Source organism: Semicossyphus pulcher, unplaced genomic scaffold, assembly GCF_022749685.1.
Source record: "Semicossyphus pulcher isolate SPU_LCO1_2020_fin unplaced genomic scaffold, fSemPul1.0.p SCAF_28, whole genome shotgun sequence".
In the NCBI taxonomy this organism is placed as follows: domain Eukaryota; kingdom Metazoa; phylum Chordata; class Actinopteri; order Labriformes; family Labridae; genus Semicossyphus; species Semicossyphus pulcher.
Window position 1 is genome coordinate 7,207,745 of NW_027211702.1, and position 14,999 is coordinate 7,222,743.

General features: G+C 41.3%; 2 protein-coding genes across 2 annotated transcripts; both read left to right on the forward strand.

Moving 5' to 3' along the window:
* The first annotated feature begins 3,477 nt into the window (after positions 1 to 3,477).
* On the forward strand, positions 3,478 to 7,697 carry derl2 (derlin 2). The gene is made up of 7 exons (XM_069677202.1): positions 3,478 to 3,604; positions 4,538 to 4,603; positions 4,906 to 4,979; positions 5,362 to 5,455; positions 5,715 to 5,910; positions 5,995 to 6,085; positions 6,758 to 7,697. The coding sequence occupies exons 1-7, from the start codon at positions 3,512 to 3,514 to the stop codon at positions 6,861 to 6,863; spliced, it is 720 nt and encodes a 239-aa protein (XP_069533303.1). The 5' UTR covers positions 3,478 to 3,511; the 3' UTR covers positions 6,864 to 7,697.
* A 730-nt stretch (positions 7,698 to 8,427) lies between these two features.
* LOC138605092 (SWI/SNF-related matrix-associated actin-dependent regulator of chromatin subfamily B member 1-like) lies at positions 8,428 to 14,999 on the forward strand. The gene is made up of 9 exons (XM_069677181.1): positions 8,428 to 8,550; positions 9,840 to 9,951; positions 10,251 to 10,359; positions 10,654 to 10,791; positions 11,016 to 11,143; positions 11,237 to 11,403; positions 11,603 to 11,793; positions 12,591 to 12,722; positions 12,807 to 14,999. Exons 1-9 carry the CDS (start codon positions 8,461 to 8,463, stop codon positions 12,844 to 12,846), a joined length of 1,107 nt encoding a protein of 368 aa, XP_069533282.1. The 5' UTR covers positions 8,428 to 8,460; the 3' UTR covers positions 12,847 to 14,999.

The window sequence follows — 14,999 nt, forward strand, 5'->3', positions numbered from 1 at the left end:
ACAGAAGGAAGCAAAACAAACCTGCACAAAAAACAGAGACACAACAGAGAGCCTGACAGACCGACAGAACAACCAGGAAAAGACAAAAAAACAAGATTCAAAGGAACTCAAAAGAGACACAAAAGACCACGAAGACGTCTGCGAACATGCGTGGATGTTTCTGTGTCTCCTGCTCTGAGTTAAGGCGGGCGGGGGGACTTTAACGTGTCTGCTTTCTCTGCCTCATTAGTCCTCCATGTTTATTTTGAAGGTAAATGGAAGTCCATATGCTCTCACACAGCTACAGTAACTGTGGTTAGCTTGATGCAGCTGCTGCTCAATAATTAGAGAGAATAGGAGGGGCTTTACCCTGACTGCAGACTTACAGGCGTTGTATTCTCCCGTATTGTGTTCTCTCACAGAACGTTTAACCATAGAATCCTTTAGTTTTTGTGTTTTAAAGGTGAGATTTGTCATGGTCAGGTAAGGGACTGTTACAGCTGCTAATGAACTGCCTGCTTACATTACAAGAATATCTCCTGAGAGGATAAACTCAGGGCACAAACACCGTGGCATTAACCCTGAGCCCTCAGCAGCCACACCCTTCCCTGTTTAGATGACACTGCAAAATAAACTGCTGGCAGAAAATGCAATTATTTGAAACATCCTGCAGCGTGCGGCTGATTCACAGACATCTGCTGCGCTGACTTTAGTGAGGCAGGAGGATTCTGATTACAGAGGAGGTTTAACGCTGTCGGCTTTATTATTCATGATGTGTTTACTTGTTTGTTCTCCTCACACAGAGGCGGCTCAGCTCTGCATCCAGGGTGTTTACATCCAACAGATCTTAAATAAAACCTGTAATAAGGATCGTGACTGTGGTGATCAGTGATCTTAAAGGCTGGAGAGCAGCAGAGAGCAGCAGCAGGAAACACCAGACCTGTAAAGGATATAAACATGCATTACATCACAACCCTTATAAAAGACATTGTACTTTATAGTCGATGGTTACAGAGTGATAAAAAGCACTTTGGGCAAATGTGGATGTTGTTACTGATGTCTGAGCAGGAGAGTCTTCCAGCACCAGCACTTTAATATACAATCAGTGAGCAGTTACGGAAGTTCGTTTGGGATTCCTGTCGTTGCATCAGTCGTATTTGTCCCACTGAACAGGAGCCAACAAAACAAGGTTCCTCTTTCAGTCTGAGGTGTGTTTCCCTGTTTTCATCTTCAGGTTAGTTATTAGATTAATAAGTACAAACTGTCTAAATGAACCCTTTTAATTTATTAAAGTCCAACTGATAATAAAAAACAGTCAAACTAAAAGCAGAAGTTCTTGGTAAAAGAAACAATTAAAACGTTTCTCATCGAACTCTTCACTGAGCCCTCTCGTCCTAATGGTGGTGGGGTTGACCACTCCCATCAGTACAGAGATGTTTAGAATGACACTGTATTGACCCTTGACCTCTAAGGGGACAAGTGGATGTAAACAATAACAATAACTTTATTGATCCTCAAAGGGAAATTCTTTTGTCTGGCATCTCATCTGCCAGTTACTAAAGAATTAAAAAGTCTGATGGCTGTGGGTCCAAAGATCTTCTATATCTGTAATATCCTCTGAATAGATAATACATTATAATTTAATTATATAATATATTATAACATATTTATAATAAATAAATAATAAATGAATTCTCTAAACCCTGTCAGCACAGCGAGGGGTCCTGTACCGTGCTGTCGTTGAACATCCCAAACACACACTAGTTAAGAACACGGTGAAGAACAAACCTGCCCATGTCACTGTTCACGTCTTTGTGAACCACAGCTGATGGCACCACTGAGCTCTCACACGAGCATTCACGTTTGTAACGAGGGGTCTACACTCTGCAGTGCTTCTATAACATCCCTCTCCGTGCTCATGCTGACTCATCTGATCACTTCCTGTATTGATATTCTGAGGCAGCTGAGAAAGAGTTGCTCCTGTGTTTTATTCACACTAACTGCGAGCAACCACATGTCCTGACCCTGTTCCGAAGTCCAGGTCTGAATGAAGATGTAAATGTAGTCACTGTTCCTGTCAGATTAAAGTTCCTCCCCAACAATGAACCTTCTTTCAATGTCACATACTTCATTTGCTCTTCTTATTTTTAACAAAATCAGCATCTGTGTTCCTCCCACAGCCTGAGGAAGAGGGTCAAAATAAACACGTTTATTAATGAACAACTTCAGAGGAAATCATTGTTATTGACGATGTCAGTGCAGAGTCTGGAGACTCACTGAGGGAGAGGATGGTGCTGGAGCCACAGGAGGACAGAAATTCAAAATATTATTACAATTCATTAAACTTTAAACTATTTTGCTGCATGAATGTTTAGTTTCTTTAAACCCTAAAATGTGAAATCTACTGGTGCAAATCTCGAGCTTTCCAGAGAGGAAGAACTCTCTGATCTCTTTGACTGCAGACTGTAATATTTGATGGTAGCCTGTTTCTATTGTTTAAAAACGTTTTTATTTGGATCAATCAGTCAAGGCAGACAAACAAAATGTTTCTGCCTTCTTTCTGTTAGTTTGTAAAGATTATTCTTGCGTTGGGACGTAAACTTCTGTCTTTTGGCTGAGCTAGAAAATAAAATAAAAAGGCTTTTTGTCTGAGCTCCACAAAGACCCACAGGATGGCGCTAATGTGCCTCTTTTTCATGTGCAGTCATCCTGCCACAGTCCGACTGGGTTTCATGTTTGAAGAGAGAGAGAAAAGTCATTTGTAATTTTTAAATCATCTAATCATCAGCCACTCTTTGTAAGGGTTTATAAGTTATAACTAATTATTAATGCTACTGCTGGTTTATAGTGTTTTATTCTCTCTTTTTGGCTTTAAAAGATTTTCTAATAAGCCATCGAGTCTGCACTTGCACATGTTAACAGATTTTTCCATCCTGGTTGACAGGTCGCTGCGGTAGCGGCTTGTCAATCACAGGTAGCCCCGCCCTAAACCCTCCCCTCTTCCTGGTCTGTGTGACTCTCAATGGGAGCATCAGTGACTAAATGAACATCATGCTGTGTTGAAGAAGACGTGAAACTAGAGACTGAGACCATAAACTCATTAGGAACATGTTTACTGAGGGAATACATCAGGAGAGGAGGAGGAACATTTTCTCAAAGACTGATATATATCAGACAGACTAAAGGCACTTCTGCACTGGCATTGGAACCAAGGTCTTCCTTTATGTTCATGAGTCAGAATAATGGTTTTACTTTTTTTATGCAATGTTTGTATTTTCTCTTTGTTTTGATGAAGACCATTTTACTTCCCCTGACTACAAAAACACACTAGCATAGCATACCCCCACTATGTACATCTTGAATCATGCCTGGGTGTTGTAGGACTATTTGTCTCAACCTCTGTGAAGAAAACACGTCTGTGCTTTGTATTTATTCAAATTAGCCGTGGTTGGTACTGTCCGATGTACTTGAACGCACCACCAGAATCCAATGACGTGTCAAGAAAGTGCCGGAAGCTTTCAGTTTGTCCAAAATGGCTTACCAGACACTACAACAGGAGTACCTACAGATTCCTGTTGTTACCAGGGCTTATACAACCGCATGTGTCCTCACAACCGCTGCTGTGGTAAGACTAATTCACATATTAGCTGTGTTAGCTCGGACATAGCTTGATGCCTCCTAACAAAGCTAACATAGCGTCGATTCTTTGATGCTAGCATGATGGTTTAGCTGTAGCATCTATAGGAGAGTGATACGTGTCTGAGCCTGGTTGTCCAGGATGTTAACTCACTTATTCAAGTCATAAAGAAGCTAAATGAGTAGTTAAGTGTGGCAGGAGCATTGGATTATTTTTTACCTAATGAATTAAAGTCATAAGTTAAAGCTAAGTTGCGTTTTCGTAGCTAACAAGTGACCAATGTATATGTGTGTCCAGCTGTTGTTGATGCTAACGATATGATGTGAGTTTGGCTGTAAAGACACACTAGACCTTTCAAAATATGTTTGTACCTCTTTAAATATAGCCCGGTCCCTTAACATTAACCAGTTACATACATTACAGTAGATACACATGGTTTGTTGTGACACTCAGATATCTAACTGTCAGTCAAACGCTTATAATGTTTGTTTTTTAACCTTTACATGGTTGAAGCAGTTACCAATTATTTATTTGGTACAACAAACACTTTAAAACTGAAAGATACCTCAAATATACTTAATGAAAACAGGAAATGTTACCTTTAGGACGCTGTAAACTATCTATTGGAATAGTTGGCATTAAATAATCTATGATTTTTTACAACTCTGATGTAAGTTTAAGTGTTATATATATATTATATTCCACCAAACACAACCTCCAATTCTTCACACTTATTAACTACAGTTGTTGTGCTGTAAATGTAGTTATTGCAGAAAAGGCAAATGTAGATGAACAATCAGTGGAGTGGGGAGGGTCACTTCTTTGATTTGTTTTGGTTTGTGTCAGATGTATCTTTGTCTACTTCATGATGTTTGCCTTTTTTGTAATCGTCTTTAACTTCCTGTTTGTTTTGTCTTACAGCAACTAGAGATCATCACACCATTTCAGCTTTACTTCAATCCAGATTTGATTCTAAGGAATTACCAGGTGAGAAATCTGACCCAGTGCTCATCTTCATCCTCATCCTCGAGGCAAACAGGTGGCTTTGTTAAAGACTAAAATACAGCAGAATACAGCAGACGTGTCGGCTCTGTACCAGAAACCACAAATGTTAAATTATGTTCGACTGACGTTGTGGCGTCAGTCCTGTATGTCTGGGAAAGAAACAATCCCAATCATCACCAAGGTTTTATCTGTTTTATAGATAAGTCACAGTCCAGTCACATGTCATGTCAGCTGCTCTAACTTTGTGTTTGATGTTCATGTGAATGTTCTTTCTGTTTCTGCAGGTATGGCGACTAATAACCAACTTCCTGTTTTTTGGTCCAGTTGGCTTCAATTTCCTCTTCAATATGATTTTTTTGTGTCCTTCTCAGTTCAGAGTTTCACTTCATTGAGCGAGTGATGTGATTTGCATACTTTCAGTTTCAGCAGAGGGATGGCTGTGTGTGGTGTCAGAGATAAGATGATGAAACTTTAAAATGGTTTTGATACACGCACAGAAGCATTCTTTTAATTATTAATGTTTAGATTTAAAGGGCCAGGTACAATATTAAACAGAGTTAGCTTTAATCTAATTTTCATCTGCAGTCCCTCGGCAGGTCACAATTAAACATCACATAGTTATAAAGAGCACTGCTGCACAATCTTTCAAACCAGTTTCACAGTTTTCTATGTTGAATTTTTTAAGGTAAATGATGGAATCTGTAGATTTCTGTGTAGATTTCCTTAACGTTTGTTTTCAGGTACAGATATTGTCGGATGCTCGAGGAGGGCTCTTTCAGGGGACGAACGGCTGACTTTGTCTTCATGTTCCTGTTCGGAGGGCTTCTAATGACCGTATCCCTAAATCAGTGTGTCAGTTTACCTCACATTTCCTGTCGTGTTCATTTTGTGTCTTTTTAACATGAAAACAATGTAAATGTTAAAACTATTTTCCGCTGTATGCTCACACTTTGCCTCGCAGTAACTCTTCTGCTTGCTGGCTAAAACATATTTAAATGTTGGCTGTTTAACAGCAGTAGGTTCGGCCCCAGCGTTGTTCTGTCCTTTTTGTTCCTGTGGACTTTCTTTGCCGTGTTCTTTAACAAGCTGTTAGATATTTGGCACCTTTGTGAGTCTGGTGTTCCTGGGTCAGGCCTTCACCATCATGCTGGTCTACGTGTGGAGTCGGAGAAACCCAAACGTTCGCATGAACTTCTTCGGCCTGCTGAACTTCCAGGCTCCCTTCCTGCCCTGGGTGCTGATGGGATTCTCTCTTCTGCTGGGGAACTCCATCATCGTGGATCTTTTAGGTACCTCTCACGCTCATCTGCAGCCATTATGCACTTCCATGAATGAATAGCGCTTGTAATAATATGTGTTTTACCTTTCTTAAGGTATTGCTGTTGGTCACGTGTACTTCTTCCTGGAGGATGTTTTTCCAAACCAGCCAGGTGGTGGAAGGTGGCTGAAGACCCCGTCGATCATGTGAGTCTCCAGTTTCTACCTGTATGTAACTTGGGATAAACCACTTAGGGACATGAATGGTTCAGTACATTTTACGGTAGTCTACCTATTAAGTTAGTACCAGAGGAAAGCATCAGGCATCAGAAGTGGTCGAACCAAACTCCATTAAAAAAAACATGCGTTTTAAAATGTGTCTGCCTCTCGTCTCACAGACTCACCTGACAAAGCAACTCGGCCTCTTTCCAAACCTGCATCCTGATGTAGTTCTCTCAGCATCCTCTCAGCCTGTTTATTGTCATTAAATCTCAGTAACATCTGTTTGTTGTGGCTTCATGGTGCTGTAGTGAGATTTCAGCCCACGTGCGACTTGCTAGATACAGTAGTTGGTTGGTAGTTGGTGTCCATGAGAGAAATCCTGGTACTGATCCGAGCTAACTGCTCATCACACTGGGCACTGGTCAGCCTCGAGGAGCTGGAAGCAGCAGGAGAGTTCATCAGACACAGCTCAGGAGGAGGAGGGGAGGTTAACCAGCTGTGTAACTGATGATGGTTTTCTGATTTAAGTGGAAGCACGAGTATATGCTGGTTCTAAACCAACGACGATCAACACAAATGATCCTGTGGTCACACTTACATGAGGAACGTCAGGTGAAAATCTGCTTCGCTCATACTTCTCTTTTCTCTCTACTACAGAAAGATGCTGTTCGACACTCCAGAGGAAGATGCCAACTACAACCCCCTCCCTGAGGAGCGTCCGGGAGGGTTTGCCTGGGGGGAGGGACAGCGCCTTGGAGGTTAAATTACCCCCAGATCGAACACTTCCATGGACACTCCCTCAGAGAAATGAAGGGGACAAACATGGTCTTTGTTTTTGACGTGTTTGTTAGTTCTGGATGAAGAACGCCAAACAACCAGAACTGGTTTGGAGAGAACCGTCTGTTGTCTTTGTATTTGGGCTAAACTCATCCTCTGAAGCTCTTCTTTACGCCGGATCGTCGCTCTAAGACTTTTTGAGAGAACTTTGGATGGAGCTGTGGACGGTGAGCCTTCAGGCTCGAGTGATGTTTGACTTCATCTCAGTAAAAAAAGATTAATAAACAACAACTGTCATATGAAAGAGGAAAAACTGACAGCAGAAAAATATCAAAATGAATTTATTCAGATGAAAAGTGCTTTTTCTTTTTCATTTCCCTTTTTTAAAAAATAAATGTGTGTGTGGCAAATGAAGCTTTGGTTTTATCTCTTTGAATTGTAACGTTGCATGAAACCAAAGTTGTCTCAACATATAAGATGAAGTAACTGAATACAAATAACATTATGTTCAGTAGAAAGGATCGTGGGTCATGTTCATTGTAGCATCAAGATATAAAGATAATTTCTGCCTTTGGGTTCAGTTTTCACAACTTTAATCCTATCCTTAGTCTGTTACAAACAGCCTTAAATAAAATCTGTAGCAAGGTAACACACAATGTGAAAATACTTTTGATTTGTTTTATAGACTTTACACATATTTTTAACTTTTATTTTTTATGTTACGTTGTGATCTGAATTACTGTTTAAGAGTGGATTGGAAAGAGTTGTTAATGTGTGCTTACACTGGATTAAAACGAATCCTTCATGGGCCTTAAACTGAGATTCTAATAATCTGTGAATATTTTTGAGCTTTGGACTGAAATGAAGTCATAATTATTTTTGAAATACAGCTGATTGTGCTTTTCTGTTTTATTTCAAACATTTCATTATCTTTAGTAAACAGCTAAACGAATAGAGTTGTTTTTACTGTTACAGATAAATGATGAGTATAATGCTCTTTTTCAGAACTGTAACATTAATACATAATATTGCTTAATGTGTTTTGTTTTAATCAGACATAATATTATCATTATTTATTTTTTATTACTTATATTTCCTAATTATTTTGAGATACTGACTCATTATGACTCGCATAGTATGTTTTTAATATCATATTAGCAAAAATTTTGCGGATAAGAATGACTTTAATGTTATATCACTTTAGATCAGTAGGGGGCGATAATGAACTATGAATTTGTTCCGCTACCTTGAACTAACCATTGAGTAAGGCCCATGAAGCGTTCGGGATTTTCGGAAAAAAAAGCCTTTACAAAAAAAAAAGTCAGAAGCCACGTCGTGAAAAAAATTACATACTCATTATTAAGGACACCTTGATATCAGTTTTTTAAATCAACATTTGGTTTATGTATATTTTGCTTTACACATATAGAGCAGACTTGCTCCTACTTCATTTTGTCAATGTAGGAAGGTTAAGAGAACGCTAACTTTAAGGAGAGCCCTTTGATTTCCCAGCTTTATCGTGTACCTGAACGCATCTGAAGAGGAGAAGGCTCATTAGTTAGCCTGTTAGCAACTGCGTGAAGATGCAACTGGCTCTAAGTAAAACATTTGGCCAGAAGCCTGTTAAATTTCAGTTAGAACAAGATGGAGACTTTTACATGGTCGGGTCGGAGGTATGTGACTGTCCATTCATTGACTTTGAATGCTTATCCCTCTAATGTTATCCATTCTTCTGGCTAGTTAACGCTAGCATGCTAACAAGCCTCATTGATGGCTCCATAAACAAAGAAATACATTAAAACGGGATACAACCGGGCAGCCTCAGGCTAACAACCGGCAAATCAAACATAATTGAGGCTGTTCCAGTCCAAGCCAAACAAATATTTAACAAGCTTTTATATTTTGCTGTAACGTTAAGTTAACTTCTCCCTCCAGATAAGATGTGCTGAACCACTAACTCCAACATGAAGTAACGTGCAGATGTGATTACTGTGTTTACAAATGCTCAAACCCGACAGGTTGTCTGTCAGATAACGTAACGTACCACATTTCAAGCTAAAACTCCGAAGAAAACACAAACAAACATGTTAATAGCATTTTATTGTCCAGTGTTCTATTAACTGGTTGTGTTTGAAAGGCTAGAAAAGCAAAACATCCTGGTCACACTGAGAGATGAAAAACTGAACAACTATTTTAAAAATGGTTGTGTATGAAAGTGAAAGGAACATCTGCTGCCTGTTTCTGAACTGAGTCAATGATTATAAGGTTTGTTAAAAATAAATTAAGCACTATGATGTGCTGTATGTATGTCAGACACAACAGAATGCAGAAACACAGCATCCCTATAGGGCTTAGTGAACGCAGCAGCATCGAGCTGTTGTGTGTGACTGTGATGATCTGAGAGCCCAAGCAGACATGTGAAAGCAGAGTGTCAGATCGCTGCAGGAAGATACAGAGAGATCCTGGAGGAACACCTGTTGCAGTGAAGTGTGCATAAAACAATCCTCGTGAATCCTCTCAGTGCTTGAGTCGTTTTAGAAAGAAGAGTGGGAGGGAATTTAAGTACAGCTCCAATACCTATACTTCCCTCTTATTAATGATGCGAGAAAAAGATTTCCAGTAAATGTACGTCAAATGCAGCGTGCCAAAAATACCAGGATGTTCATCTACGCCTGTCTCTCTATGCGGTATGAAAGCAAGCATTCTGACCTTCAATCCTTTGTGCACTGAAAGATGTGTCCCACAGACTGAGCCCCACAGAGAGCCCCACAGAGAGCACTCACACAGGTGACAGGCGAATAGCTTTTTGTAGCCTCAAAGCAACAACCTGACTGACTGCTCTGGGTGACTTGCTTGAAAATCTGGAAGAATTTGATCACTGTGCGTCTCAGCAGAACGTTTTGTTGTTTGTTTTTTACTTTTGAATTTTGTTTTGCTCAAAGATTTGTCTTCTGCTCTGCAGGTTGGAAACTACCTGCGTATGTTCAGAGGTTCTCTGTACAAAAGATATCCGTCTTTATGGAGGAGGTTAGCCTCGGTGGAGGAGAGGAAGAAAATCGTAGCGTCATCGCATGGTGAGCATCATCACCTCAAAATCAATATGGCTCCTAGTCAGTAGGTTATTTATAATGATTGTAGCTATAAACTTTTCTTAGAGATGAAAAATGTTATCAGACAGACTGAAAAAGCTTTAAAACATTGTTTGAATCTTTGATTTGACTCAAATAAATGACGGTGGAGACGAGGACACAGAGCCACGTAATCAGCCCAATGACAACAAGTACAGCTGCTTTGATTTCTAACCAAAACGTGTTTTAGATTTACCTCTGAGCATACGTTAAACTTTCGTCTCTGTGTTCTCGTCCGTCTGAAGCCACCAGTGTGACTCTGCTGAAGGCGTCTGAATGTGAAGAGATCTTTGAGGGGAACGATGAGAAATACAAAGCGGTGTCCATCAGCACAGAACCCCCCGCTTACCTCAGGTAATGTTCACTGAGCAGTAAACCTGTGTGTGTTTCGAGTGTGTATTTGTATGTGAGAGCGGAGGACGTATGATGATGATGATGCTCTGAGGTGTTTAAGTAAGTTTGACAGTTTTGCAGCCTCACTTTCTGCACATACACTAATATTGATGCAGGTGTAATTTCTGTGCAGACCCAGATGAGTTGCAGATAATAGCATATTTTCATCTGTTTCTTGCTATCCCCCATCTTTAGAAAAGTACAGTGTTTGATAGCTGGATGCCCTCCTCATTGTTTTCTCTCCTCTCTGTCCAGGGAGCAGAAAGCAAAGCGGAGCAGTCAGTGGGTCCCGACGCTGCCCAACAGCTCCCACCATCTCGACGCTGTGCCTTGTTCCACCACCATCAACCGCAACCGGATGGGGCGAGACAAAAAGAGGACGTTCCCCCTGTGGTGAGAAAGAGTTTTATGTTATGAGTGAAACAGAAACTGCAGCAGCACACACCTGCTCTGTATCCTGTCAGAATGGGATCTAATGCAGTCAAGCAGGGCTGTGATAGCCGGTCAAATCCACATGCAGATATAGATCCTGTTACAACTTTAAGAACATTAAGAGCTGCCTGGTTCGACGTTATTAATGCCGTATTGACTGAAGGTGTATTCTGTGTCTCGCTCAGCTTTGATGACCACGACCCTGCAGTGATCCACGAGAACGCAGCGCAGGTGGAGTCGCTGGTTCCCATTCGTCTGGACATGGAGATAGACGGACAGAAACTCAGAGATGCTTTCACCTGGAACATGAACGGTAAATTTGAACGATGACTGGCTATCAAACATCCCAAACACGCAGAATTGGTTATTGGATTTTATACTTTGTCTTCTAATATGCCCTCCTCAGAGAAGTTGATGACTCCTGAGATGTTTGCAGAGATTCTTTGTGACGACCTGGATCTAAACCCACTGGCCTTCGTGCCCGCCATCGCCTCGGCCATCCGTCAGCAGATCGAGTCGTACCCCACCGACAGCATCCTGGAGGAGCAGGCGGACCAGAGAGTCATCATCAAGGTGAGCGCTGATCCAAAAGAGCGGCAAACTCTGAGAAAACCACATAAACCTAACAAAGATTCATACTTTAAATAATGAGAAAATATACGTTCTGTGAGTGCAGCATGAAGGAGCCACAGCTTACATGTTGTAAAGTGACAAATAAAAAAGCTTAATTCCCCGAAGTCGTTACCAAAGTTTGTTTTTCTGTGTTCGTCAGCTGAACATCCACGTGGGGAACATCTCTCTGGTGGACCAGTTCGAGTGGGACATGTCCGAGAGGGAGAACTCGCCCGAGTCGTTTGCTCTGAAGCTGTGCTCAGAGCTCGGTCTGGGGGGAGAGTTCGTCACCACGATCGCCTACAGCATCCGCGGTCAGCTCAGCTGGCACCAGAGGACCTACGCCTTCAGGTAACTCACAAACACTCAGTGTGACAGGGCTAATGGGTTCAAAAAGATGTGTTCATCCTGCAGCAGTGAAACAGGCTGTAATGGCTGCAACATAATCCTTGATGGGTCAAAGGTCGTCCACTAAAAGTTCTTGTTGTTTCCACTGACAGGCTCAGATTGTTATTCTAAGTGTGTGACAACATGACAGAAAGGATCCCTACAGAGATAGACCTTTGTGTTACAGAGGAAGATGATTGTTTTAACCACACACAGACGTTACATCGCTCTCTGCACACACACCAGACTCCATTCAGAAAAACAATAATTTAACCTCACAGAACACTGAAGTTGCTTCTGTCCACCGCCTCAACCGTGACATTTTCTTGTGTTAAAGTGTATTAAACACATTTGTTTTGGATCCGAACAAACCATATAAAACACAAAGGTCACACAATAACACAAACAAACGAACCGAATGTGGCAGCTGTAGACAAGCAACTGTTGTGTAAAATCCGTGTTTTTATCAATGGAGTCTGGTGTGTTTGCAGAGAGCGATGTAACGTCTGTAACAAGTCTATCTCTGGAGGGATCCTTTCTGTGATGTTGTCAGATTAAGGTTTTGATCTTTGTATCTCATTAGTCCAGTAGACGAAGAAATTAAAGGACTGACTGAATAAATACGACAAAACATTGATTGACTTTGGAGGACTGAATGTTTGTTGTGTCGTCCCCAACTGTCTTTATTCAATACTATATGAGCTGATGATGAAGGTATCATGATGGACTGATTTATTACTGCCGTGTGTATTTGCCCACAGTGAGAACCCCCTCCCCACAGTGGAGATTGCCATCCGTAACACAGGAGATGCAGACCAGTGGTGCCCCCTGCTGGAGACCCTCACAGATGCAGAGATGGAGAAGAAGATCAGAGACCAAGACAGGAACACGAGGTGAGACAGGCAGACATACAGTCACCCCATATACCTTGAATGAACCTTGAATATGTAGTAATGAAATGAAATGTGTTTTCCCAGGCGTATGAGACGACTGGCCAACACGGCTCCTTCCTGGTAGAAGAGACGTGAGGCTGAGGATGTTTCCTCTGGAGACTCCTGTTACTGAAAGGATCAAGTAAACACACACAGAGTTACACACACACACAGGTCATCCTTTGGACATGAATGAAGCATCTGGACGTCCCTGGAAACATGAATGTCCTCAGTGCACAACGACAGAACACACACATCCAGGCATTCCTCTGCACACAGGTCATCATGTTTATCTGCCTGTAGCACAAAGCTAACAACTGTTAGCCTGTGTTCGTCATTGAAGGACACACGCCACACCATGCAGCGTTCACATCATGTGTCTGAACTCTAACAGCACAGTGAGTTTTATGTGTCTGTATGAATCAGTTTGTGCTGTTACACTGATCAGGTCATCATCAGAGCAACTCTAACATCCGAACGTTATCACATCCGTCTATCATGGTCTACATATGTAAAACATCTGTAACTGGGCAGACTAACTACGACCCTGTCCTGGTCAACTTCAGCTCTGCACTACAGGCGTTTCTGCAGCAGACTTCCTGACCAGCTTAGCAAGAGAAGCACAGGTGCATTTTATAACATTCACCAGAACTACATGGAAGGAAGTTTTAATAAGCATTAAGAACACCTGTGTTCACTAGAGGCCAAGTCAAAGACCCAATTTCCACTCAACATTTCAGCCGTCTGTAGCGACTCTGTTCTCAGATCTGTGATTCAGAGGAGACGGGATATTTCCCTATATTTAAAGTTAGGATTGCATAAGCATATGCTTTTATGGATGCCCCTTGTTAACATCTGTCTACGATCGATCTTTAATGTGTCTTGGGTTTTGTTCAGACTGCAAGCAAATCAGATTCATGTATCAAATGAGATCTTTAAGACGGACTGTCCCAGAAATACTTGCAAGTGATCAGATCGGATCTTATGTGTCCAGACATCAACAACCGATCAGCATGGTTTACACTTTAGGTGGTGACCTGGCTTTCTGTTGCAGAAGCATAAAAAGTGGTGATCCATCATCTCACCCTGCAGAATGATCCATCCTGCTGCAGCAGCTGTTCAGTCAAACGTGAGCGGTCTAAACGACTTTCTAAAATCAGCCTGGATATGCCAAACATCAGGTTTCAGCTGTCAGTCTGAACGAGGCCTTTGATGCATTTAGACCAGCATGAGCTGCGATCGAGGTCTTTGTGGGGAAGACGTCCTTTTCACTTGGCTGTCTCACAGGACCAGTGGTCTGTAGAACAGCAAAACCGAGGCAGGGAGTCTGCAGGAGCCAAAACAATTAGACGATCAGTTAACTGGCAGAAAAATCTGGTTTATTTCATGAGAAATTATTGAACACTTTCTGCTCCAGCTTCTCAAATAAGATGATTTTGTTCTCTTTGTTGTCCTTCATCATTGAGATGTAAGCATCTTTGGGTTTTGATCTGACAAGATGAGACTTTAAAGATGTCGACACGATGGACAATATTTCCTCTCTACTTTTGCAATGTTACAGACTTTCAAATCAAACCTTACCAGAGATAAAGTACAAAAATGGTGACTGATGTGAAAGGACCAAAAAAGATTTTAAAGATATCTCATGGGATGAATGAATGAATTATGAATTTACACATAAAGTCCTGTGTTCTGAGAATAATTAGAACGATGCAGTATTCACACAAAGAGTCCAACATGTAGGGGCTCTAATGAATGTAAATGAGCTACAAAGTGTTTTAGAGTCTTCTTCACACTGTGGAGGATGTTACTGTTTTTATCAGACCTGTGTGCATGTATAAAACAAACTACAACAACCCCTGGACATGTTACTGCTCAGACACACCCGTGGTTTCCATCAGTCGAGTGTTGGCAGCCAATCAGAGTCTGACTCTGCTCTTGGTTTTGTGCTCCAGTGTTCGTGCATGCTAAAACATACTGTAGGTAGTTCATACTGTTCTGTGCATGAGGAACTGAAGCTCCCGCTGTGACGTCTGTTTGCACTGTGAGCTCACACGCATCAGTGTCTGCAGGCTGAGAGCTGACGAGAACCGACGGTGTCTTTTTAATGTGTTGATTTTCAACTTGAACATACTCTGAGAATGACGTTAACGTTTGTCGCTTCTTGTTGTCTTCTTTTGTAAAATTGCTTTACCTTTATAGTGGACTCGTTTTTTATATTAAAGTCAGAATAAAGAA

Coding starts and splice junctions, on each gene's coding strand:
- derl2 (XM_069677202.1), top strand. CDS start 3,512: ATGGCTTACCAGACACTACAACAGGAGTACCTACAGATTCCTGTTGTT. Junction 4,604..4,905: donor TGATTCTAAGGAATTACCAG/GTGAGAAATCTG, acceptor CTGTTTCTGCAG/GTATGGCGACTAATAACCAA. Junction 6,086..6,757: donor CTGAAGACCCCGTCGATCAT/GTGAGTCTCCAG, acceptor TCTCTACTACAG/AAAGATGCTGTTCGACACTC.
- LOC138605092 (XM_069677181.1), top strand. CDS start 8,461: ATGCAACTGGCTCTAAGTAAAACATTTGGCCAGAAGCCTGTTAAATTT. Junction 10,360..10,653: donor GAACCCCCCGCTTACCTCAG/GTAATGTTCACT, acceptor CTCTCTGTCCAG/GGAGCAGAAAGCAAAGCGGA. Junction 11,794..12,590: donor CAGAGGACCTACGCCTTCAG/GTAACTCACAAA, acceptor ATTTGCCCACAG/TGAGAACCCCCTCCCCACAG.